The 26,196-nt window shown below is 38.9% G+C and overlaps 1 protein-coding gene and 1 non-coding gene across 2 annotated transcripts; both read left to right on the plus strand.

Annotated features, from left to right (window-relative positions):
- Positions 1-4,128: 4,128 nt before the first annotated feature.
- TRNAA-UGC (transfer RNA alanine (anticodon UGC)) lies at positions 4,129-4,200 on the plus strand. Its single transcript has one exon. It is a non-coding gene; the product is annotated as a tRNA-Ala (tRNA).
- Positions 4,201-5,070: 870 nt separating this feature from the next.
- LOC149084038 (uncharacterized) lies at positions 5,071-22,718 on the plus strand. Its single transcript, XM_089234694.1, has 12 exons — positions 5,071-5,091; positions 6,112-6,150; positions 6,342-6,380; positions 9,768-9,806; positions 11,991-12,029; positions 12,201-12,248; positions 12,335-12,373; positions 15,014-15,052; positions 15,995-16,033; positions 17,213-17,251; positions 22,508-22,546; positions 22,654-22,718. Exons 1-12 carry the CDS (start codon positions 5,088-5,090, stop codon positions 22,716-22,718), a joined length of 468 nt encoding a protein of 155 aa, XP_089090820.1. The 5' UTR covers positions 5,071-5,087.
- Positions 22,719-26,196: the final 3,478 nt, after the last annotated feature.

Consider the following 26,196-nt stretch of genomic DNA (forward strand, 5'->3'; position numbering starts at 1 on the left):
CTCTGCTTCGACTGGGACACGTTGACCGAGCAAAGCCCTGCCCTACTGGAACATGCCTGGGGAAGTTAAGAGTGGACATGCCCGTAGAGGACGAATCGGAAGTGCATCCAAATCTCCCCTTCATTGACCCAACGCTTGTGGTTACTTCCTGAACTCACGGAGCTTTAGATGGTGAATCTATCGGGCACACTTAGGAATTAATCTGGGGAAATTAATAAAAAGATAACTATCAGATTGGCATCCAAGCCAACACCGGCTTAATATAACAGTAATTGACGCTCTTTATATAGGGTATAAGAGTCTGTCTACATCCGATTGTTTGTTTCTTATCCAGTGGAAGGACAACAATACGAGAAATCCAATTACAAGCAACAATGGGGCAGATATCTCCGATTCGTGAAACAATGGACACGAAAATGCAGAGCTTTCCCAGTTTTCCGTCATTGTTCGACGAATCTCCGCCTCTTCACCCGTTGAGGCGATTCGTTTCCCTCTTTACCACCAATCCAACGAAGTAGAAAGAATCAGGCTGGTCGTCCACTAGGAGCGACAGCACGTAACGAACAATACGAGTGACTTTAGCCAAGGCCGGGGGGAAGAATGGGGCGGGCGGCAAAATTTAGGGAGTGATAGTTTTAAGTGGGAACAAAGAACACTATTACAAAATTATCGAATTTCAAAGTTGTGTGGGGGTGGCAAAATGTTTTCCCCGAGCTGCGAAAATCTCAGTTACGGCCCTGCTTTAACAGAGAGAAAGAGCAAATTACCACACTAGAGATATCTGTAGCACGCGTGGCAGGTCGATAACCAAGTGTTTCTTGCGCAGGTGCGCTGCTGGCTCGTCGTGGCGCGGATAGTGCCACCTAGTGGTGTACGTCTTTGCCACAGCGAAATCGGAAACTAGACTCCACTATGTTTGCAACCTTGGAAGTGGCAAAACCAGTTTTCTGTTCAAGGTGGCGTCTGATCGCTAAAAAAAAGACGGCGTAGGGAACAACCATTGTCTGTAGCGATAATATTGACGTCACACATTGCACAAGTATATAGCGGATAGACAAACCAATACCTTTATCTATTCTGAATACACAAGCTATACGTCCCACGTATTACGCTTTTATTCTTTACAGCTTTGCTTTGAAATACTAGGCTGACTCTTCAGCCATCTTTGAGCAAAAATGTGATTATCATTATATAGCTAATAATTTTTCCCCGTCCCCTGCTTTTTTATTTTTCCAACGATTTCCGAGACATCAGTATGTATATTCTCACAACGATTGCATGTATAGTATTACAACGATGATTGCATGAATAAGTTATATTTATATGTTGACAATACATAAAATTTGTCACAACGGTTATATGTAAACTGCCGCAGGGAGGATTGCATGTATATTGTCACAACGATTGTATGTATATCGCCGCAACGATGATTGTGTGTATATTGCCACAGCGATTGCATATATATTGTCACAACGATTAACGAATGCATGTTGATGACAGGAGGGGGGGGGGTGAATGATGTTTACGTCACCGGTCACCCTTTATGAAAATATTCTTAATGGCATCTTACTCCTTGCGCCAGAAACGGGAAAAACCTTTCGATAGTTTGCGGGCACCTGAGCTAACTTTGTCTATGGTCTATAGGGAAAGTTACGCTTTAGTGATCTGTAAATGTTCCGCGAATCCTTCAAGTGCTCTGGAACCCTGCCGCGCGTCACTGAAGTGATCCGTAAACCTGCCGCGGATCACTTAAGTAATCCGGGAATGTGCTGCGGGTAACTTGATTGATGTAGAACTGCACTGCGAGCTGCTTAAATGCTCTAAAACTGTGCCATATGTCACTTAAGGGATCTCTAAATGTGCCACGGACTATGCAAGTGTTCTGAAACTGTGCCACGCGCCATTCAAGTGATCTGCGAATGTGCCACTGGCCTACTTGAGTGATCTCTGAATGTGCAACGGGCCGCTTAATTGTGCTAAGATGATTTCCAATTTTTCGAAACTTCAAAAATATGTTAATTGAATAGCCAGTCATCATACATATAAAAAATTGCGCGATTTGGTCTCGAATTTTAAGAGCGGTCAAAAATCGGTCAACTTCTGGGTTGTCTTTCTCTAACTCCGAATCAATTTAAACCGGCAAATATTGGTGCAAAAAATTAAATAATATACAGTGAAACTTCTCTTTTGCGGACATCGAAAGGACTAAAAAATTCGTCCGTGAAAGAAGGGTGACCGTTAATCAGGGGTTTGAAATACATACAACTGTAAATTATTATTTGGCCGTAAAAGGGCGGGGGGTAACTGCATCTGAGGGGTGTCCTTGAAGAGGTGGGAGGGGGGTTTACTGCAATTTATGAGCACGAATTTGCATGCTAATCGTAGCCAACTTCAGCTTGGCGAAAATAATTCAGCCAATCCCGAGATGTCACGTGACATTAAAAAATAAAAAACCCCGATTGCTAACAGCAGTGTGTGTTCCACGCAAAATTCCACCGTTGCTGATAAGATCAACCGCACCAGCGGAAGATAACGTAGTGTGCAGTTAGCCTAAAGTACAGGTTAGGCCAACACCTTCTAGAGCACCTTTGCTTTAGAAGGTATTGGTTAGGCTGAGATCCCACCTAAGTTTTTCGCCGCCCGTCGATCTGCCGCGAGATGAGGAATTTCGTGGCCAACACCCATCGCTTTTTTTTTCCCGCCTTTTATCCGTGAAGTGTCACGTGACATCCCGGGGTTGGCTAAAATTATTTAGCGCCAAATCGAAGTTGTGTCTGATTAGCGGACTGATTAGTCTTCGCCAAGATAATACAAAAACATTTTTAATGGTAAAATGATTTCAATTTTTTGATACAATATTTGACGTTTGGAATTAGTACAAAATTAAGGAAAGGCATCAAAATTAAAAAAAAAAAAAATCCTTATGCAAATTAAAGCATATGAACAAATTTTATAAGTAGAAAAAAATTAATTTTTTTTAATCGATATTTTTTACTGTTATCAGTTCCAGCGAGCCAATCAAAGAATTATTTTGTGCCAAATGCCGTTCACTTTCACCGTTCCGTTCCTTGAATTTCCCCCGCGCGTTGCCAAATTCCTCAGAAACTTCAATTAGAAACTTATACGGTAGAGGACTAAACCAAGCCATCAAGCCTAGAAGGGGAGAGAAGAAAAAAAGTCATATACATATATATGTTGAATGGTTAGCATGAACATAGCTTCCTCTAAATATATAGAAACTTTGACGTGAATTCGTGTCTCAATTCTTTAATTTGCAAGCATTGAAATATCCCGAGAAGAAAAATTCTGAAAGGTTAAGTATTAAGTAAATGAAATAAAGTAAATGCTATTACATCACGAAAAAAAATATCATTAATATTTAAAAGAACATAGTTTTATTCGCATAACACTGTATTTATATGGTTCACATAGATTTGAATAGTTTGAAAAAGGCATTTATTACAAGATTCATCGAAAGACTGGTTATTTGTGGAGATGAAGATTACAAGGAAGAAAATTCATCACTGCCCCCACGGGGACATGATCTCGCTTGCCGGACGAGTGCTCTACCATCGAAGCTATGGAAGCAGATAGAATATTTTAACCTTGGAGCGTATATATATATATGTTGAGATATTTTCCCTAACGAACTCGAGGCGACAACCAATAGACAGCGCTTTCACTTCCAACCCATCTCACTAATGACAGTAAATTGCAATATAGCATATATATATATATATATATATATATATATATATATATATATATATATATATATGTTGAGAGGCACCGTACATGGACGGCGTCAACAATCAACTAATAGCTCGTGAATGACATAGGCCAACCAGATGGCCACATGCATATAGAAATGTCCTCTCCACTTGTCAATACAAGATTCATCGAAAGACTGGTTGTAATCTTCTTGTAGACCTTGTAATCTTCATCTCCACAAATAACCCATCTTTCGATGAATCTTGAATTGACAAGTGGAGAAGACATTTCTATATGCATGTGGCCATCTGGTTGGCCTATGTCATTCACGAGCTATTAGTTGATTGTTGACGCCGTCCATGTACGGTGCCTTTCAACATATATATATATACGCTCCAAGGTTGAAAAATTCTATCTGCTTCCATAGCTTAGATGGTAGAGCACTCGACCTGCAAGCGAGAGACCGGGGTTCGAGTCCCCGTGGGGGCAGTGATGAATTTTCTTCCTTGTAATCTTCATCTCCACAAATAACCAGTCTTTCGATGAATCTTGTATTGACAAGTGGAGAGGACATTTCTATATGAAGGCATTTATTGTTTGCCCACTTTTTCATCACTGTTAAAGAACGCGCAGCAATATGTCCCCTCTACACGTGGAATCTCCCTACAAAATGGAAGAGTCAAAAATTGTTCTCGTTTGACTTGTCAAGAAACAGGAAACGGGTGCACTGTTAAGCCATTCTGCTGGTTAATTATAGAAATTTAACGAACAGCTCGCAAATAAAAATCGAATGTTTAGGATTTACTTACAAGCATCAATGCCGAAACGATCTCAAAATATAAAATGTCATCACTTGAAAATATGAGTAAACCATGTTTTTTGAAAGCAACACTTCCCAAACAAAGGTTTAAATGCTACTCTGAAAAGCTTTCATACGGAAATAGATCAGCTTTTTTTAAAAAAAATCAAAATAATTAAAAAAAAACACACAAGCAAATACAGTGGCCACTATCTAATTGCAAAGAAGATTCAATGTATCTGATAGAAAAAGTCTCGTTATACCGTCCTTAGATGGCGCAATAGTGCTTCAAATGCTAAGTACTTAAGTTTCACTATCACACTCCGGAAATTAGTATTGCTCGAGACGAGTGCCTACAATCAACTCGGTTCTCGGTACTATCCTTCTTAGATACCCTTGCAGTTAACCCGACGTATTCAAGTTAAAAACGACTTACAAAATTTTACCATTCGTTGCCTGTGTTTTGCGACCTCTACCTTAATGTTTTGTGAATTACTTTTTATTCAAAATTTAAACTTTGTTTTTATTTTTTTTTCTCGAAAATCTACAACCAGGGCGTCAGAAAAGAAAACCACAAATGAGTATGTATTGCTTTGTTTCAATGTAGTGCTTGAGATCAATTTGAACTAAGGGATGGTCTCCGATTAATCGATCAATTGAGGCGTTCAGAATATAAGTGGTGCAAGTCCAAAAATTTTAAAAAAATCTTAAATTTTGTTTTAGCACATTCTACAGTATGGTGTTTATTCTGAGCGCCAGTGAAATAAGCTCACAGTGTTTAACTGTTTGAAAATAAAACTTAATTGAATTTGAAAAATTTGTACTGATTCTGTTATCTACAAATTACTTCAAAGCAAAATATCTGAAAAATAGTTTCTATTGACTTGCGCCACTTATATTGTGAACACCTCTATTGTTAATCACAGTTGAAAATTCTAGTTGAGTCAATCGACTCGATCTCAATTCGATTAAAATTTTTATTAAAAATTTGCGAATTAACTTGATTTTTTTGAGAAGAAAAAACCCCGATTAGATATCTTATAAATCATGTCTTATTAAGAACGTCTTGGATAAGTGACCACATTTAAAAATATTTGAATCAATATTTCGATCAAATTTGATTCGTCTCAGTTTCAAATTGAGTTTGATGAGAGTTTTAGAAGACGGTCAAAACGTTTATTGTATCCACTATGAACAGTAGTTTTTCGTATTCTCGGAAGCTTCAGCGCATCTCCTCACATATACCATTCGAAAGGAGTTCCTATGAAAACAAGCAAAAAATATTATCGAAAGTAGTTTCGAAATGAGTGAATAATAACCAAAAATAACCGGCAATATCTAAACGAAGAAATTATAGGTATTGGCAATTATGTTCAGCATATAAAATAGCTTGAAGAAGGCAGCCTTAACTTCTTAGGTATTCCTATATTTATTTACATCTACCAAATAGATGAGTGAAATGAATGAAATATATTTTTAAAGCAACTATTAATATTATATGGTCACAAAAATATTCGATTAATCGATTAAAAATGTTTGATTAACCAGTAAAAATTTTAGTCGATTTCCAGCCTTAATTTGAACCACTTGTTGCTTTTCAGTGCAAGCTCCAGAAGAAGCAAGAAGGCCCATACCAGGGAGTATGTGTTTTTATATATATTTTTGCGCATCTCTCTATTACTTAAATTACTTTTAGGGCTTTATCATTTTCACGTCAGCGCTTTTCGGACCCACGGGCAGATGGAAAAAATAACCCGACATTGTTTTCTCCTCTTTCCTCATTTATTCAAGAAATAATTTGAGTTCTGCTTACTACTTTTTTTTCTTTCAGTATCCCCACAAAGAGATTCAATGGCGACTTCAAAAATAAGTACGTTTCTTGTGTTTATTTGTATTCATATTTACCCAACTTATATAAAGAAGCACTGCGCAACCTTCTCAGCCCGCGGGCCAGATATGTGAGATACTGCTATTACTCAGGGTCCAGAGACTGATGTGTAGAGCATAGATTATATGCAAATGCGTAAGTGCATATAAATGCACAAAATCACCAAAATTTTAGAGTGAGTGCATATTTTTACCATTTTTATTTTCTATTAATCCCATTGCACTAATGTTTTCTCTTTAAAGATTATTAACTTTTTATTCTTCTGATTTCATGAAATTGCTTCAATTTTTTTCAAGAAAATATTTCACTATTGAGTATTGTTCACTTTAAGACATAATTTTAGGCATTTTTAAATGTATATTTTTGCACTTCTTAATGATGGGTTTTTCATTTTTTGCACATATTTTTCAGTTTATAATGCATATTTTTCTTTTCTTTTAGATTAGGCTTTTGGTATAGATATTTGCTGTAATAACAGCTTCTGTGTGTATGCTTTTAGCATATATATTTTGTCATTTTTTTGTGCACATTTTCCATTTTTAGGGAAACTTCAGCACTTTTAAATGTTTATTTATTTATATATTTATTTATTTTGTTTTTCATTTACGTATATTTTTAATGCATGTCCTTCAACATATTGAACTAAAGGCATATTTTTATTTTTGTATATTTTCTTTCAGTATTTTTAAATGACATTTTCACAATTCTAATGAAATTTTTTTTTTCGACATTTTTAAATGCATATATATTTTTTTCAATATTTACATAAACTGTTCATTTTTAGTGCCATACTTTGGCGTATGATGTTAAATGCATTTTTTTTTTGTTTCCCATTTTTCTTACATATATTGATTTCATGGTATATCTTGGCTCTTCAGATATCAAACGCTCTCATATTTGAGCGTTTTTAGTGCATATAAACCCAGCTCTACTGATATATGATCTTCAGTGACCATATGACCCGTATTTCCAGGAACATTGCCATAACTTTCGTCATCCCGATTTTGTTTACAAATATGATCGAAGCCAACGTAAATTTTAACTCCTTTACTGAAATCAAGAAAATTATTTTCCCAACTTCACTAATTATGAATCATATATTACAATTATGATGAATATAAATAGTTTATCTACATTGGTGTAAGAAATTAAGACAATTTGCAGACTTGGTCGATTATCTCTAGAACTACTGAACCGATTTTAATGAAATTTGATATGTACATACATTGATACTATATAAAACAAATAACCATTCAATAATTGTAATACGCACGTATTATCGTGCGTAACACTCGTTGGAGTCGGAAGGTATGAAACAGCGGTTGCAGAATAAACAAAAAAAAAATGGGTTAATAGATGGGTTAATAGGGCGTATGGTCCCCTCTTGCAGATATACAGGTCTCGCAGCCTGATTTCATACTTGAAATAAGGCAGTTTATCATTTCCTGTGGCAATTGGTCTCACTCGTTCAGCAACGCTGTTTTCATTCTCTGGATGGTTCCTGGAGGGGGATTGCGAGTTGCAATTGCTCTCCCCAGAGCGTCCCAGACATGCTCTATAGGGTTAAGGTCTGGAGATCTGGCTGGCCAATCCATCCGGCGAATATCCTCACTCTCTAGAAAATCGTCGAGCAGAAGAGCTATGTGGCCTCGCCATTAAAATAAACCATAAGTTCATCATAAGTTTCATAAGTTAATCATAAGTTTAAATGAACCATATCGTCCATTAAAATGAACCCAGGGCCAACTGTACCCCTGAAAAAGCGAGCATAGGGCTCCAAGACCTCACACCAGTCACAGTGCCTCTTTCAAAGACATGGAGAGGTATGCGGCCATCCAACATGATGCCTGCACAGACCATTAAACCTCCTCCGCCATAATGGTCGATTTCGCGGACATTGGAGGGTAGGTAGCGGGTTCCTGGTTCTCTCCATATGAACGTACGGCGAGAATCGGTGCTTAGGCTGAACCGGGACTCATCAGTGAAGAGAACGGTCGCCCATTGGTCCATACTCCAATCTCTATGCTCTCTGCACCATGATAAACGGATTCTCCTGTCCGTAGAAGTGAGCAGGACGCAAACAGCAGGTCTTCTTGCAAACAACTCTCTCTCATGAAGTCTTTTGGAAACAGTCACCCTTGATACTCCTGTGGCTGCATGCAAGTCACGAGAGAGCTGAGAAGCTGTAGCACTCCTGTTACGCCTCGCTATAATCGAGAAATGGCGATCTTCTCTCTCCATCGTGGCTCTTGGACGACCTTGCCCAGGCTTTCTCTCGATGGATCCGGTATCCTGGAACTGTTTCCATAAGTTACACACGACGCTGGGCGTTAAATTGAACTCTCTACAAATCTGGACTTGAGATTGGCCTGCTTCTAGCGTCCCCACAATTCGCCACCTCATTCCATCATCTAAACGTTGGTGGTTACTCATTTTCACTGTTACAATTTGAAATTAACCGATTGCTGCAAAATAACACCAAGAAATTCGCCGAGGTGTGCTAGCGAACGGAATGCGTCTTAACTTACGCGCGCTTATAAAACCTGTTTCTCTACTGGCTCCGCCTACACACACCGGTACGCTTACGTATTTGACGTACAAGATTTGCATTTTTGTCTAGAAGCAGTGGTTTTACATTCAGTTCAGTTCTTTTCATGAAATTCGATAAAATATGCAAATTCTCTTAATTTATTTCACCAGTGTATCTCACATAAGTCAATAACATTTTATTTCATGAATTGCAACCAATGCGATTTGCAGTAGTGCTTCATCTGGAAATTTTTCTAGCTAAAAAAAGTTCACCCTCTTTTAGCTTCATTTTTGGTGACAGTTGGTGATTTCCCGTATTTGTCAGTATTTAGGACCATGAAATCCAATATTTTACTCTGGGAAATATGATCAGTATTCTCCCGTAATTTTGACCTCTCCGACATTTTTTAAAAATTTGTTTATAAAAATGTTGATTTTCAATGAACGTTACTTAAATCGTATTCACATGATTGAATTACTATATATTATGTTAATTATATTTTAATCTATTGCGATTTGCAATAGTGCATTATTTTTCACCATTGATGATTTTTTAATAATTGCAGCGTTAAATGGTAACGTTGCTTAGTTTTACAACTTTTTTGGTGATAACATGCACAGTTCTGTAGGGATTACCCGTAGTGTTCCCCGATAAATATGGTCAGCCAAGTTGTATACCGTGTTGTGTGCACCGATACTATTCTTCCAGAACACGTTTCACGAGCTGGATGGAACCCTTGGGCAGCATTTGGCCCGCAGGTCGGAGGTAGTGCAACCCTGTAATATTTGAAAAGTTTACAGGCAAAAATTGTCATGTTTTTAAACAATTTTCTCTTTCAGATCCGCCAGATAGAGGATCTTTAGTGTCTCCGCCATTCAGTATGACTCTTTTTTTTCCTCATCTGTTTATAAGGCCAGTCGTCCACTGGCAGCGACTTGAAGCGATAAACCAGTCGCGCGCAATTGTCCGTATTTACAAGACTGATCCCATTGCACAGAAAATAAGCGAACGTCATCCACTGCAAGCGATCTTGAGAGAGTGACATCAGCAGACGAGCGAGTAAACGCGACGACTCTACTTAGATTGGGAATTTCGCGTCCTGCATTATCTGCGCACTCGCAGTATGGGTGGGTCCCTCCTTGGCGCGTAAGCATGAAAGCTCAAAATTTGGTAATTGCCGTTCATAGGTGGTTGTAAGTAGGCTAATAACAGATTAAATATAATTATTTATTCACAACAAGAACGCCTTCTCTAAGTTTGTGCCGGATGTCTTATTAGGTATGGACTTAAACTAAAAATTTTGAGAAAATTCATTATCAGAATTTTTTCAAGATTATTTAACGAACACTTTTTCGTCTGCATGGCGTGCAGTCACGAACCGAGTAACGTGTAGAAGTCGCTTTCAGTGGACGACGTCAGACGCCTATTGTCGTCTGACTCAATGACGGCTGGTGTCGCTTGCTGCATTTTTAAGTAGGCGACTGGCCTAATTCATTTCATGGCAAACACAGTGGAACCTCCCATAACGGACATTACCCATTAACTTGACACCTTCCATTAACAAACACTTTTCTGATCACTGGTCCGTAAAACAGGGCTTTAATGTATTTGACTCCACGTTAGTGGATATTCTCGTTAGTGGACAGTAAAATCTAGAAAACTTAATTTTTTTTCCGATTCACCGTAGAAATAAATTTGTAAAAAGACGACTTTTTCAACTAAATATAAAATAACTATTGTCCCGCGCTTCTAAGTTATTCTTCAACCGTGTTATTTAATACATACTTTTATGATTCTTTTTTTAATATAGTGAAACCTGTTGGAAACGGAACGTCAAGAGACAGAAATAATATTCCGTTTTAGACAAATTTCCATTTTATGAAGGTGCAAATCAAAATACTAATCGTTGAACAGACTATATTTTGATTTCGTTTAAGGCGCATTTGCGTCTCATACAGTGTCCTTCTTACACATGTAATGCCCAAATTAAATGCATGTGTTTCGGTAAAAATGAAAAATGATAGATCCGGTGGTCATGCAGAATTTTTGGCCATTTTGGTAATTTATTAATTTTTGTTCATAAACAGAGAATTTATCGTATTCAAATACAAATACAACGCCACAACAGACAAAATGCCCAACGAGATGGCTGATACGATGATTATATATGTATAATCTCAAAATCGTATGGGTAAATGTGGTAATCGCCAATTAATTACTCACTTAAATAAACATAACTATGGTCCAGGATGATGAATTCGTATGGTGATCTTCGTTTTGTTTGCACATGTTGGTACGTGTGAGGAAAGTCAACATTACCAGTCAACCATGACCTATACGTATCGTATGATTTTACCTTCTTAATTATTGTAATTTATCTTTCGTTTCGAAATACGTGCACGTATCATGTGCAGGTAAAAATAAATGTTTTAATGAAAAAAAAGTAGGCTTTAAATTTTTTAGGCCTCCACCCTGGACTAGAGGAGGAGCAAATTTCACCCTTTAATCTTCCATTTCAACATAACAAGGGGTTGCCAAAATGCGTGCTTGCCCCAGTTGACAAAGCATTTAATTGCGGCCCTGCATTTTCCCATGTTTATCAAACGTTCCAATTATTTAACATAATCGTCGGTAAAAATGATAAATGTAGTGAAATTTAATCAAATTGTTATATCGAGACGATTGATGATTATTCCTAACCAGCGGTGGGTGTCGCTTTTACTGTAACTTATAATTAATTTTAACATCAAAATGTGAAGGAACCAATTTATTGCAACCGAAGGCAAGGTTCCATTGCAGCAAGGTTCCACTGTACTGTCAACGCTCGTTTTCACGAACCCGTACGGACGTGAAAAAATAGTTCGTTAAAATAATATTGTTTGGGACCAGAAGATTCATTTGTAAATTGGAGTTTCGTGAAATCGAGTGTCGGCTGTATATCGTATCTCCCTATTAGCAAACACTCCCCGTCAGTGAACAAAATTTTTGATCCCGTGGGTGTCCGTTACCGAGAGGTTCTACTGCAGTTTTAGTTCTATCCTCACACTTTCTCAAAATTTCAGATCCACCATTAGGAGGATCAGCAGCAACTCGACCAATGGGTATGTATTGTTATACTCTCTCATCTATTTTCCAATTGTTTTCAAAGCAAATTCTGTTTTAACACTTTTCCCTTCAGTCCTACCATCAGAAAAAATTGAATAAGAAATTCCCTAAAAACAAGTATTTATTTTTTGTTTCTGCCCATCTATTTCACCGCTTTTCTTTTTCAGCCCCATCGAAAATAGTGCGACGCCCACAAAACACAACTTTACCAATAGGTACGTGTGTTTTTGCTTTATTTTTAAACGTTTTCAAAAGTTTTATCGGCGAAGAATTGAGTTTATTAAACAGATTTCCCTTTCAGATCCACCAAATAAAGGATCTTTAGAGACTCCACCAATAAGTATGTGTTATTCCTCGTCTATTTTATAAGTGTTTCAATTATATCCAGTGACGTGCTCTGTTCGACCAAGATATGTACTGTATCATCGTGCTCTAAACGACCAAGGTAAATACCGTCGTGCTCTGAGCGCTCATAAGCTGATTTTACCCGTGACAATCTCAATAATGCATTTTAAGCATGTGTACAAATTTTAAGCATGTATACAATGATTTTATCTCATCAACCGTCCGTTGTAGAGGTATGATTCCAATTCATAAAATGCTCAAAAGACGTTCAAAAGTCACCCTGTACCAGTTTTGAGAGTGAAAATACAGTTTCACAAAATTAAAAAAAAAAATCTCAATTTTCGTTTTTTGTCTAAGTTTTTTTTGTCGCTCAAAGCATGGTTGCACAGAGCATGTAACTGAATCATTTTGGTCACACATAGCATGGGTCGATCGTATCTATACTCGGTTTCAGATTAACTTGGCAGTGAAGGGGAAGCTACTACGGATCCGCATCACTCAAATGCAGAAAAAATAATTATTTTATACCAGTTTATTTTATGTCACTTACATTGGTGTGCCGTAAGTAACACTAAAAATTTCAGAAAACATAGTAATATTTTCGTGAGATATTTCCCTTCCCTCAACTGAAATGTACTTATAAAACAAACACGACACAATAATACGAAAGCAACGTATAGTTTTATAATACTTTATATATTAACTATGGCTCTCAAAAACTCGGGATTTTGATTTTTTTTTTCAATTTATATGGAAAAAATGAACGTTAAATAAATTATTTAAAGCTAATAAAAAAATTAATTAATTTATAACAAGCAGATTAACTTCTATTAACCCGGTTTTCACGTTTGAATACAGGAATAGCACCAAATAACAATAATGATACGGAAAAGTTTGGAACTTTTTTACTCACTTTTCTTGCAGAAGTTTCTGTCGCTCACCTACCCGAACGGTATACGTCGATGCCAATTGTTTTCACGACAGTTTTTAGTCTTTTGTCACGGTTGATGTGCTTGCTGCTCATGGTTATTACGGATGATTCTTTTATCGAGTTTTGTTTACATTAAGTATTCAAAAACCAAAATATAGTATTGAGGAATAAAAAGAGCAGCGAACATTTTAGCTTGGCTATCTCTGGTGAAAATAAAGATGCAACTCTATTCACACGATTTCCGACCCGCCGCAACCTAGGGCTCCAATCGGACGTTCGTAGAACAGCGAAACTGCTTTAGGTTATCCGACGGCCATAGCATCTTTCTGGTCCAACGCCAGAAGTTCTTTCCATATCCCAACCGTATTATCAGCCCGACCTCCACCCTCAATTTTTCCGCTATAACGGGTCTATAATGCAAAATGTTTCGATATCATGGTATCAACAGGTAGAAATATTCGACCTTGAAAGACAGTCGAATAGATCTATTCAGATACGGAATTGCTCTAAACTCTGCCTGGCAAACAATAATTGTTCCTTTGCAACAATGCATATATATAGAGCACAACCGAAAGGTGCAACTGTCACACAAAAGAAAAGTGGAAAAAATGCAGTTAGCCTAAACCACTGTGGTCCCGCCCACTCTCGCCTATGAGTGATATGCGGGTGAAATTTCCAGGATATCTCGCCAAAATGGTGTTGCGGTTTTTGGTAATGGTAACCAATATATATTCTAATTTAAAAATTTGAAACGAACAAACATCGGTTCGAAACGGTATTGTTCAGTATTTTTTTTCCTTCAAAATCATAGAAGAAATTGAATTATTCTGTATAAATAATCTTCATAAGCCTCCGATATATTTTGCTGCCAAGGAATGCACTCCCTATCTTTCTCTTCACTGCAAAGTTAACCTGAAACGGACTATAACAGCCCTCCCCATGCATAAGAGATAACCTCGTACCTATAGAGCAGTGTTTCTCAACCTAGGGCCATATGGCCCCCTTGCGGTCCTGGGATATTCTAGGGGGGCCACGGGAGAAAATCAGAAGAAAGGTGATCCACGACAGGTGGTGAAGGGAGTCAGAGAGCTGTGAAGAGAAAAGCTTTAAAAGTGAAACATGGTTGAAAAATATTACTACTTTCAGAATTCATCGGATCCGTCCATAGAACTAGGGGCATCTTAACCCTTGAGTCTATGTGGACATGACCCGGGTCTTCATGTCTATAATGGAGGGAGGGGGGACTGCACTATATGGGATCTGGTACTATGATTTTCATATGTAAGCTGTTACTTCCAGCTAAGTATGGAGGGCCCCCAGAGCAACGGTTGATGTGTTGGGAGAGTCGATTTATCGTGCATGCTCATTGGATCGTCTCTTATTTTACACAGACCCTTTTTTACCATATAATTAAACTCCTGGGAGATGACAATCCATCATTTGAATCCGCGCCTAGCCAGGATTCTAGAGATTGTCCTGATTTATTAAAATTGCATTCATAATAAAAAAATAGAAAGTATCTCACTCTTGGATGAGGGTAGAGGGGGCCCTGGATAGGACAGGGGGGCCACGAGAAAAAAATCTGATCCCCTGGGGGGGGGGCATGAGCTGAAAAAGGTTAAGAAACACTGCTATAGAGGATGTCGCCAGACTATGGTCGCACAGAGTTGAAAACCTTCTATCTAAAAACTTTTATTCTTTCAGATCCGTTATTAGGGGGATCAGCAGTGACTCCACCAATGTGTATGTATTGCTTCCATATGTCGGGATAGTTTTTTTATAATGACCCCGTATATATATATATATATAATTATGCATAATAACCGGTTGACATGCATAATCACTAATCGTCTCGTTAAGATAGATCTATCACTTTTACCAGTGATTATTATACACAGTAATAGTGCCCAATTGTATATGGTCAATTTAAAAAAATACCTGAAATTTATCGCTTTTACCGGTGATTATACAAAATACCCATAGTAATTGGTGGATATGATAAATATGAAAAAAAAAATCCCAAATAAGTCTCGTATACTTGATAAATGTAGCTGGACCCCGATATAACGAAATCCCATTTATTTATCTTTAAAAGTTTTCCTCAAAACTTTTTAAATAAGAGTTCATTGTTTTTACATCTCATTGCATAAGTGGATAACCCTTATAAAAATTCACCAAATTAGAGTTCGTTATATCGGGGTACGACCGTAAAGTTTGTTAAATGACAGATAATTATATCAGGATACGATCGTTAAATTTGATAAATAGGAGTTCATTATATAGAGGTCTAATTTCTGAATTCGTCAAATAAGAGTAAATTATTCGGAAAAATTCGTCAAAACCAAAGTTCGTTATATCTAGTTCAGACTCTGGTTCACACATGTGCCGTCATACAAATAATAAATCTTATATCTTCAATGGTACCAATTGACAATATTTACCAATACGAAATGAAGATAATGCATAGTAACTGATAAATGTGATGAATTTGGGGTACGAGTTAATCATTTACCAAAGACGCTTGGATATTATGCATAATAACCGGAAAACGTGATAAATATAGAGAAATTTATCAAACTTACCGCAATGGCCGGCGATTATGCGTATATAACCGGATTTATAACATTTTACAGTAATGCATATATTTTTTATCTTTGAAAACAATTTTACTACTTTTATTTTCAGTCACTCCTCAAAGAGATCCAATGAACAATTTACGAATAAGTACGTGCCTTTTTTTCACACATTTATTATGCAAGTGCAATTCGAAAAAATGTGCAAATGTTTCATTTTGAAAATAAGCACCTAATTATTCTTTACCGCACAGAGCACGTTTTTTTCCTTGGTCGCTCTCTGATCATGGTTGCACAGAGCACGTAACTGAATTATATTTGTCGCACAGAGCACGTTTTTTTTCCCTGGTCGCTCTGATCATGGTTGCACAGAGCACGTAACTGAATTATCTTTGTCGCACAGAGCACGTTTTTTCCCTTGGTCGCTCTGATCATGGTTGCACGGAGCACGTAACTGAATTATCTTTGTCGCACAGAGCACGTTTTTTTCCTTGGTCGCTCTGATCATGGTTGCACGGAGCACGTAACTGAATTATCTTTGTCGCACAGAGCACGTTTTTTTCCTTGGTCGCTCTGATCATGGTTGCACGGAGCACGTAACTGAATTATCTTTGTCACACAGAGCACGTTTTTTTCCTTGGTCGCTCTGATCATGGTTGCACGGAGAACGTAACTGAATTATCTTTGTCGCACAGAGCACGTTTTTTCCGTTAGTCGCTCTCTGATCATGGTTGCACAGAGCACGTAACTGAATTATCTTTGTCGCACAGAGCACGTTTTTTTCCCTGGTCGCTCTCTAATCATGATTGCACAGAGCACGTAACTGAATTATATTTGTCGCATAGACGATGCTTTTATTTTCCTTGGTCGCTCGGAGCATGGTTGCACATAGCCGTCTTGACGCATGGGCCCACCCGAGCACGGCCAACACATACTATAGCAGAAACCCTCCGCACGAAGCTTTGACGTCATTGAAGTCGTTCATTTCACCTGTAGCCATTGGATAGAGCAGTCCGACGTTTGCGAAATCTTTACCTTCTTTTGCAGTATATCCAATGACTATAGGTGAAATTAATGACTTCAGTGACGTCACGAGCTTCGCGCTTACGGTTTCTGCTATATAAGGTGTTGGCATGACCCGGAGGGGGGAACCCTCCAAAAATGATAACCGGTCGAAATTTTGAATTTGGCAGGTAGGGTCTCAGAAAAATCACTTGGCCCGTGGGGGGCATGATGCTCTTAAGACGGCCCTGCCTATATCTATAGTAGATGTTGTCATAGAACGGTCGCAAAGACAAGGCTTTCCATTTAAAAACTTTTACTTTTTCAGATCCATCATTAGGGGGACCAGCAGTGACTCCACCAATGTGTATGTATTGCTTGCTTCCAAGAAAATTTCTGTTTTAACGATTTTCTATGCCATTAACAGAACGTTCAACAAGAAATTCCCCTCAATGTGTGTGTGTGTGTATATATATTACGGTAAATGCGATGAATCGGTAATTATGCATGTTAGCTGGTTATTATGCGTAGTCAACAATGGTCTCGATGTTTGGTAAATTTTTCACTTTTACCTGTGATTATGCATAATACCCAAGTGTCGTTAGTAAATTTGATCAATATCAAATAAACAAAAAAAGCTATCGCATTTAATAGTGACTATACCTAGTAATAGTGCCAAAGCGTATTTGGTTGATTTGAAAAATACTTTAAATTTATCGCCTTTACCGGTGATTATGCGAGAAACCCTAATATAAGATGAATTTCATACATATGAAAAAAATTCCCAAATGCGTCTTGTATGCTTGGTAAATGTAGCCGCGTACCCTGATGTAACAATCTCCCATTTATTCATTTTTTAATGTTCCTCGTAAAACTTGTTAAATAGGAGTTCGTTATATCGAGGATTGATTGCATAATTTGCTAAATACGGTGTAATTTTATCGGGTTCCGAATGAAGAATCCGTCAAATAGGAATTTGTTAAACTCAGGTCTGATTGCATACGCACATAAAACGTATAAACATTTGCCAAATTAGATTATATTGGGGCGCGAACGTAAAATTTGTTAAATGAGGGATAATTATGTCAGGATACGTTTGTAAAATTTGTTAACTTACAGTTTATGTACGATCATAAAATTTGATGAATAGGAGTCCTTTATATCGAGGTATGGTTTCAGTTAATTATAAGAGTGATATAGGGCCGTATTCACCGACATGGTTTAAACTGCAGTCACAATAGTTTGATGAGAGATCAATATAGATTGGTTAAAAACCGGAATTTAACCAATCCGTGTCGATCTCTTATTAAAAAATTGTGACTATAATTTATACCATGTCGGTGAATACGGCCCTTAGGAATGTTAAAAAAAATGCGTTATATATAAATCAGAGTTCATTGTATTCGGTTCAGACTCTAGGACACATGTACGGCCATCTAAACAATGACGTCTCATGACGTTAGTGGGACTGATTTACCAATACAGAATAGAGATAATGCATAATAACCGGAAAATGTGATGAATTTAGTACAATTTAATCATATTGACCAAACACGCTTGGGTATTACGCACGAACGACGGTAAAAGTAATATACTTAAAGAAATTCATCGAAATGGTCGGTGATTATGCACAATAACCGAATTTACCCCCCATATACCGTAACATGCATGTATTTTGTCTTGGAAAATATTTGTATTGCTTTCATTTTTCAGTCACTCCTCAACGTGATCCAATGCAGGATTTACAAATGAGTACGTGTCTCACTTCTTTTCAACCTCCTATTATTTAAATATTTTTCGGGGTAAAAATCTGAATTTCTTAAAAAAAATGTTTACTTTCAGATCGGGCAGGTGTAGCGACTCCACCAAAGAGTATGTCTCTTTATCTATTCTATTCTTTTTAGCGCCACCTGATGAATAAGTTTTTTGTGCTTAGGGCATATATGCTCAACCTATGGCTTGCGAGTCTAATGTGGCACTAGAGCCCCGTTTACATGTGTAAGATTGGGAGTGGCTTTGGTGATTATTACCTGCATGGCAACTTTTTTTTTCCTCACGGGGGGGGGGGGGGAGGGAGGAGGGACGAAGATACGTCAAAAGAGTTCCATCTATAGCCCCGTTTACATTGGCACTAAAATATCCCGGGAAGTTATTCGAACAGGGAATTTCACTACGACCCGTTTAAATGGCGTTTAGTTTATGCTGGTATTCCCTCCCTCCCTCTTTTTTCCGGAAGTCGTCACTGGTTATGTATGGCTGACGAAGGAGCTTACAGTAGTTTTCGCGGCACAAAGGACTATGGGAGAGGAGATCGGAGTCACCCACCATTATTCCGGAACAAAGATGGGACATCTTTTGACGGATCTTCGCCCTTCCAATTTCCCCATGAGGAAAAAAAAGTTGCCATGGAAGTAATAATCACCAAAAAGCGACCCCCCCCCCCAATCTAACACATGTAAACGGGACTTTAGTTGCGGAATAATGGTGGGCGACTCCGATCTGCTCTCCCATAATCCTTTGTGCAGCGAAAACTACTGTAAGCTCCTTCGTCAGCCATCTTGAACCAACCGCTTCCGTTCAACCTACGTAACTAGTGACGACTTCCGGAAAGAGGGGGGGGGGGAATATCGGCATAAACTACGCCATGTAAACGGGTGGTAACGAAAATCCCTGTTACATGTGCAATAAAAGTTCCTGCCGGGGTATTTTATTGCACATGTAAACGGGGCTTACGAGTCATCTGATGTTGCCCCGCGACTCCAAACCTAATTTTGTGAAAATGAACCAAGCATCATAATTATAAATCACTTATGTCACCCGCGTTGAAGTTCGACATCATTCAATTGACCCGCGGTATATTTAAAGATAATTTAAGTTAGCCGCGGCACAGTTCCAGTGCACTTAAGCGATTTCAAAATTACTTGAATGGCCCACGGCACATCTTCAGATCACTCAAGTGGCCTCCGACACATTTGCTGATCATCTAAATGACCCGCAATATATTCAGAGATCACTTAAGTGACACGCGGCACAGTTCCGCGTGTCACTTGAGCGGCCGGTGGCTTCTTTCCAGATCACTTGACCAGCCCGCCACGCATTTTTAGATCAATTAAATGACCCGCAATATATTTACAGCTCACGTGAGTGGTTCGTGGCATGGTTCTAGAGCACTTAAGTGCATGGTTTAAGTGCAGTTCGTGGCACATTTTCATGAATTTTTTTCATCCGTCAGGTGTATATAGCTACAGATTGGATACATAGTTAAAAGTGATCTGCAAAAGTGACCGGTGGAATATTTACAGATCATTCAAGTGACTCACGGTGTCGTTCCAAATCAATTTAAGTGACTCGCTGAGCATTTTTATATCATTCATGTGGCCTGCAGCATATTTTAAGATCACTTTATTGGTCCATGGCTCATTTCGATATCACTCAAGGGACCCGCGGCATATTTAGAAATTATTCGATTTACCCACAGCACAGCTCCAAAGCACTTTAGCAGCCTGAGGCACATTCCCAGATCACAGAAGCAGAAGCGGCCCGCCAGTGCCGTCATAGCGCATGGGCCCACCCGGGGGCCTCAAGCGAAGAAAGGGCCTCTCAAAATGAGATCTGGTTGAAATTTTCGACTATTTAATTGGTAGGGCCTCGCAAAAATCACTCGGTCCGGCGGCCCATGATGGTGTTGAGATGGCTCTGTTTGGTTCATGTTGTTTATCGGGTGTAATCGCCTCCAATGGACGGCCTCTGTAGCCACTGGCCGTATCACCTCAAGAGTTCCTCAAAGACATTACTCTGCCATTTGTATATTACATATATTTTACACATATTAATTTTGCATTTATTATAATGCCAAAAAAAGTTCCTATACAATAGCGTACAGTGGGCCCAGTGATAACGGGCCTATATATACAATGCGACTTGACTCCAATTTTCTGTAATTATTTTCAATGGAATATAGTGTTCGTGACAGTGAAGGTCAACATGATCATATCCTAAATAGTTAGAAATATTTCAAATAAATTCTTAGGTATTTAATTCTGTTTATGTCTTATCCGAGATCGACCTCATTCACTAGAACTCGAAGAAAAGGGCTTAGAACCAGAAACCGGAAGGTCCCATTCAGTGCACGCCACTGCTTTGAGAAATTCCACATCCCACCACCGACAACTAGATGTGATTCCGGAGCTTTGGTACGCCTGGAAAACGATATTTCTAGAAAACTGGACAAGCAGCGTTTCCTAGATGGCGTACGTCATTTCCCAGCCTGGTCCACCGCTATAAACACCCCGGCCTTCCTCCATCGACGCGTCGGTATCAGTTGGTTTATAGCCCACTTGACACGTACAACATTACCGACTTCCTTGGAAAGCCTAAGCTGCCAGTATACAGTAGGAGAATGTAATACTCGACTCAGACTGGCAGTCGAGTTTTGACGGCGGATGAGGGTGATCTGCTTGATACGCCAGGCGCTGATGCCTTATATAAGCCTTCAAGAATCAGCTATTGTTGCTCAACTGAGCAACAGCTTACTATTGTTTCGGTTCTTCTTAATGGTTCACTGTATTACTCTTTCTGTTACTATACACATCATGTGAATGTTTACTTTCCATAACTGGAACGTCGTACGTGATGTTTCAAAAGTGAAGACACTTCAAGTATATTCTGTGAAAGTACGGAACAGCAAGGGATGCACCGCCTCCGGCCCCGCAAGCGAAATGCGTCCCGTCAGGGGTTCCCATCCAGCCCTCAAAAGGCATTCCGATAAAAAGCTGACCGTATTTCGTTCACAAAAATGCAGTAAATCCGGATCCATACATTAATACCCAATTTCTACCAAAGCAGTGTCGTCTTAAGGTATGGGGGGCCTCAACCGAAGAAGGGCCTCACAAAAATGAGATCCGGTTGAAATTTTCGAGAATTTGTTTGGTAGGGCCTCAGAAAAATCAATTGGTCCGGGGGCCCATGGTACTCTTAAGACGGCCCTGCGGCCCGCAGCTCATTCTGGGATCACGTAAGTGTCCCGGCACGTTTACAAACCATTCAAGTGGTGTCCCGCGGTACGTTAACAAACCATTGAAGTGCCCCGTATTCTCCATAAGGTTGAGTACTTTCGGCATAGAGGACGCTATACGAAAGCAAATCACAGGAAATATGCAAATCCGACTCTCATAAAATGCAGGGTATACGATTGACAGCTCATTTCTGAATATGTTCCTGTATCTGACGCTTACATAAAGTTTTCAGTGCGATGTTGGCAATAGTGGAGGTGATGCTGTTTTACCCCAGCCACGAATCGCCGTCTGAAGCTTCGCGAACGTTTCGGACGCAGAAGGGATTAATGAAAGGTGCATGGATCAAATTCTGTGATTTGTTTCCGTGCAGCACTATCTAGCGTCAAAAATTTGAACTTTTTAGCATTAGTGGATTTTTGCGGCGGCTTGAGGCTCGCATATCGGCAAAGTTATTTCATGACCACCCTGCATTCTGAGAAATAATTTGTTTCGCAAATCCTGAAAAAGTTTTTGATCCGTATATCTTGTATATGAAGTTATAGATCAATTAAGTAGACCGTGTGTACTATAATGAAGTAGTATATATCTTGAACAATTTCTACTTTCAGATAGGGCAGGGGCAGGACCTTTGATAACTCCACCAATGAGTATGACCTCTCTCTTTCTCTCACTCTTGCGTCATTTAATTTTTTTTTATCTTTTCTCACGGAAAAGATCAACGTTTCAGTGATTTTTGAATTTTTATTTCTTTCAGATCCTCTTTTAGGAGTGTCAGCGGACCCTTCAATAATGGGTATGCATTGTTTCCTCTCCCATTAATTTCTGTGTCTTTTCTCTGTTTTTGAGACGAATAATCACTTTAAAGGAACTGACTACGTTCAGATGATGATTTTTTCGAAAATTGTCGAAAATGGTTTTATGAATTCATTTAGAAGAATGATTTGCAAAGAATCCGAAACTACACTGCTCAAAACAATTAGGGGGAGCACATGGTTTTAATAAAATTACGCAAAGATGTATACCGATAAGTAACATAAAATGAATCATCCATAATTTAAAGCCTAGCAGGAAACGGAAGAAGAAAACTTCATATGCAAATCAAAGTTCATGACGTCAAAAACCAGAAAAAGGAGATAAGGGCAGAAATCGGGATGTTGCAGAAACGTCTGTTTTACTGCCGTAACTGTGAAATTCGATTGCCCAGTATTTTTTTTTGAGACAAGGTGACTTGAGGATGTCTCAACAACGTGATTAACCGGAATCCATGGCATGTTATAGGCAGACTGGAATCCGGGCAAACACAACGTAGTGTCGCGGACGCTATTGGAGTCGCCAGAAGTGTTGTTGCAAGGCTGTGGAATCGATTCCAAGAAACATGAAATGTTAGACGTCGACCAGGGCAAGGTCGGCCACGCGCCACTACAGCAACTAATGACCGGTATGTACGGTTAACAGCCCGTCGAAACAGAACAGAGAATGCTACGCAGCTGCAAAGACGGTTGCTCTTGGCAACAGGACGAAGGATGTCCAGCCAAACAGTACGTAATCGGCTTCATGAGGGAGGGCTCTATGCACGTAGGCCAATGGTCTGCATTCCGTTGACCCCACGCCACCGTGAGGCCCGAAGAAGATGGGCTGCTGAACATCGAGATTGGGAGCAACATGATTGGAGCCAAGTGCTGTTTACAGACGAGTCCCGATTCAGTCTGGAGTGTGACACCCGACGTGTTCTGGTATGGACGGACAGGGGCACTCGAAATAACCCCGCATTCGTTCGTGAAAGGTCACAATACAGACGAGCTGGTTGGATGGTATGGGGTGGAATCAGCATTGGCGGACGTACGGACCTGCATATCATTCGGAATGGCACTTTGACGGCCCGAAGGTATGCAGACGAGATACTGCGACCTCATGACATCCCTTACGCTGGAGCCATTGGAGATTCCTTTGTTTTCCAGGATGATAATGACCGACCGCATAGAGCTCGTCTGGTGGAGAACATGCTTGAAGCTGAAACAATACAGCGTATGGAATGGCCAGCGTGCTCTCCTGACCTGAATCCAATCGAGCATGTTTGGGAATGCTCGGACGACGCATTGCTGCTCGACCAAGGCCGCCTGTTACTGTCCGAGGCTTGTAGATTGCACTTCTTGAGGAGTGGAACAGTATTCCCCAAAGTCTGATCGATAACCTCATCGCATCCATGGCAAACAGGTGTGCAGCAGTCTTAGCTGTTCGAGACCACACGCCTTATTAAAACTCATGCATCATGTCTAAACAGTACTTTTTTTATCGTTTACATGTAACCAAATTGTTGCCCTAAATCATATTTTCATGTTTTTTCCATATTTTCAAAGAATTAAAGTTTAATTCCAAATTTTTTTACGTCTTTCTTCTGTATTGCGCATTGATACGCGTGTACTATCCATTGTATGCCAATACGTGGCTGTCTCGCACGGTTTTCTCCCCTTTTTTGCTTGCAAGATATTCTCACTTTTTTGCTTGATATAATTTTGCTAACTATGCAAGATATTCTCATGAAATTATTCAACAGTGTTTCAGATAACGTTAGCTAGACAGTGAACTAGGATCTCGGCAATATGCTTATAATTCAATATTTTACAGCTGTTTTAATGAAAAAAAATTGAATTTTTTTGTGAAAATTCGCGTATTGTTTCACGAAAACTGCCATATCTCAGCGAATATTTTGTGTATCTTAAAACATTTAGTTCACTGCACAGATAACAGTCATCGAAACATACAGTATCAAAACTATTTAAATAAATTGTATGGTTTTTTCAGTGTGCAACGTCAGGCGTAACTACTGAAAATGAGCCAATTTATAGGAGATAATTTAGCATATCTCAAAAAGTTTTGGAGACATTTCATAAATTTCACTGGATTTCCTTATTTCATACGGTGTTTTGATCCAAAACATCCAAAACCCACTTGAAAATCAGTGTTTTCAAAGAGAAAATGCTCCGCACGTAGTCAGTTACCTTAAATTTTCTTTGATGTCAACATTGAAATTTTCAATATAAAAATCTTCTGATGTGTGTAAGTTCTTTTTGATCATCAGTACCGAAGTTTTGACTAATTTTTTCTTTTTTTACATTTTGCTTTTTCAGTGTCAGAGAACAAAAATCCGATGTGGTTTCTATCAAGAAGTGCGTCTTATTTTTTTTATATAATTTTCAGTTATCTATATATACAGTCAAACCTCGTTAATGAGTCACTCTTGCGAGAGCAAAAATATGACTTGGTAAGAGGAGTGACTCGTTAAACGGAGTAAGCCATAGCTGTGCCAATTCCTGCCTGAGGACAACTGGGACTTCCAAAAAGTGACCCGTTAAGCGGAGTGACGTGTTAAACGGATGACGCACTAACGAGGTTTGACTGTATATCAAACAACCTTACAAATCAATTTTTTTTTGCTTGGTGCCTGGAATTTTTAAACTGATTTCGACTATATTTTGGTGTGCTGGGGTTTGAAATATAACATATATAGTACAATTTGGTTACTTCGAATTTCGGATAGTTCAAACTTTTGAAACTCCCCCTTGAGTTTTCTATCTAACGTAATGTTAAAATTTCTTGTTTAGTTCGAATTTTTTTAGAATGTTTTGGGTAATTCGAAGTTGGAGAGGGAAAAAAAAATTATGAATTTCGTGAACAAATTCAGTTTCGAAAATTTCTACGCGTCAGACTTTACTTTTCTCGACCAAGTTGTTATGAAACAAATCATTGAACACAAATAAAAGTTTGAAAATTCTGTTTTTCCTCTACTCTTTCTTTGATGAGCTAACGCCCATTTCAATTTCGTTCAGCTGCTGGGAGTGCACACGCGCACATTGAGAATTTGTACCACTCGATACCGATTGTATTGTTCAACCTATGGATCAAGATGTACCTTTGACCTCTGAACACCGGAAACACCCCACTTCCCACCTCGGAAAGATATCGAAGCGTTCCGGAAAGGATGGGGGTGTATCGGGAAAGCTTTATTAAAATTAAAGAAACAAGTCATCTCAGACGAAAGCCTGATAGGTTTTGTCAGATTTCTGGAGCAGAACTTGCATAAAATGCACGACAAAACCAGAGGGGCACCGACCCGACGTATGTACCATCGAGGGAGTGCTGCAGTGTCAGGTGAGGGAGTACGACTTGCTGTCATGATTTGACATAAACGGGGGGGGGCGAAGATATGCGATTGGCTATGATCGGAGGGGGAGGCAATTCATAAGGAAACATTAAAACAATAATTAACATTAGAAGATTCAGAGCTTAAGACGTTTTA

Source organism: Pholcus phalangioides, unplaced genomic scaffold, assembly GCF_987345545.1.
Source record: "Pholcus phalangioides strain wild (caught in Gottingen) unplaced genomic scaffold, Ppha-v1.0 ptg000008l_1, whole genome shotgun sequence".
NCBI classification, from domain to species: Eukaryota; Metazoa; Arthropoda; class Arachnida; order Araneae; family Pholcidae; genus Pholcus; species Pholcus phalangioides.

Coding starts and splice junctions, on each gene's coding strand:
- LOC149084038 (XM_089234694.1), top strand. Junction 6,151..6,341: donor AAGAAGGCCCATACCAGGGA/GTATGTGTTTTT, acceptor TTTTTCTTTCAG/TATCCCCACAAAGAGATTCA. Junction 17,252..22,507: donor AGCAGTGACTCCACCAATGT/GTATGTATTGCT, acceptor TTCTACTTTCAG/ATAGGGCAGGGGCAGGACCT.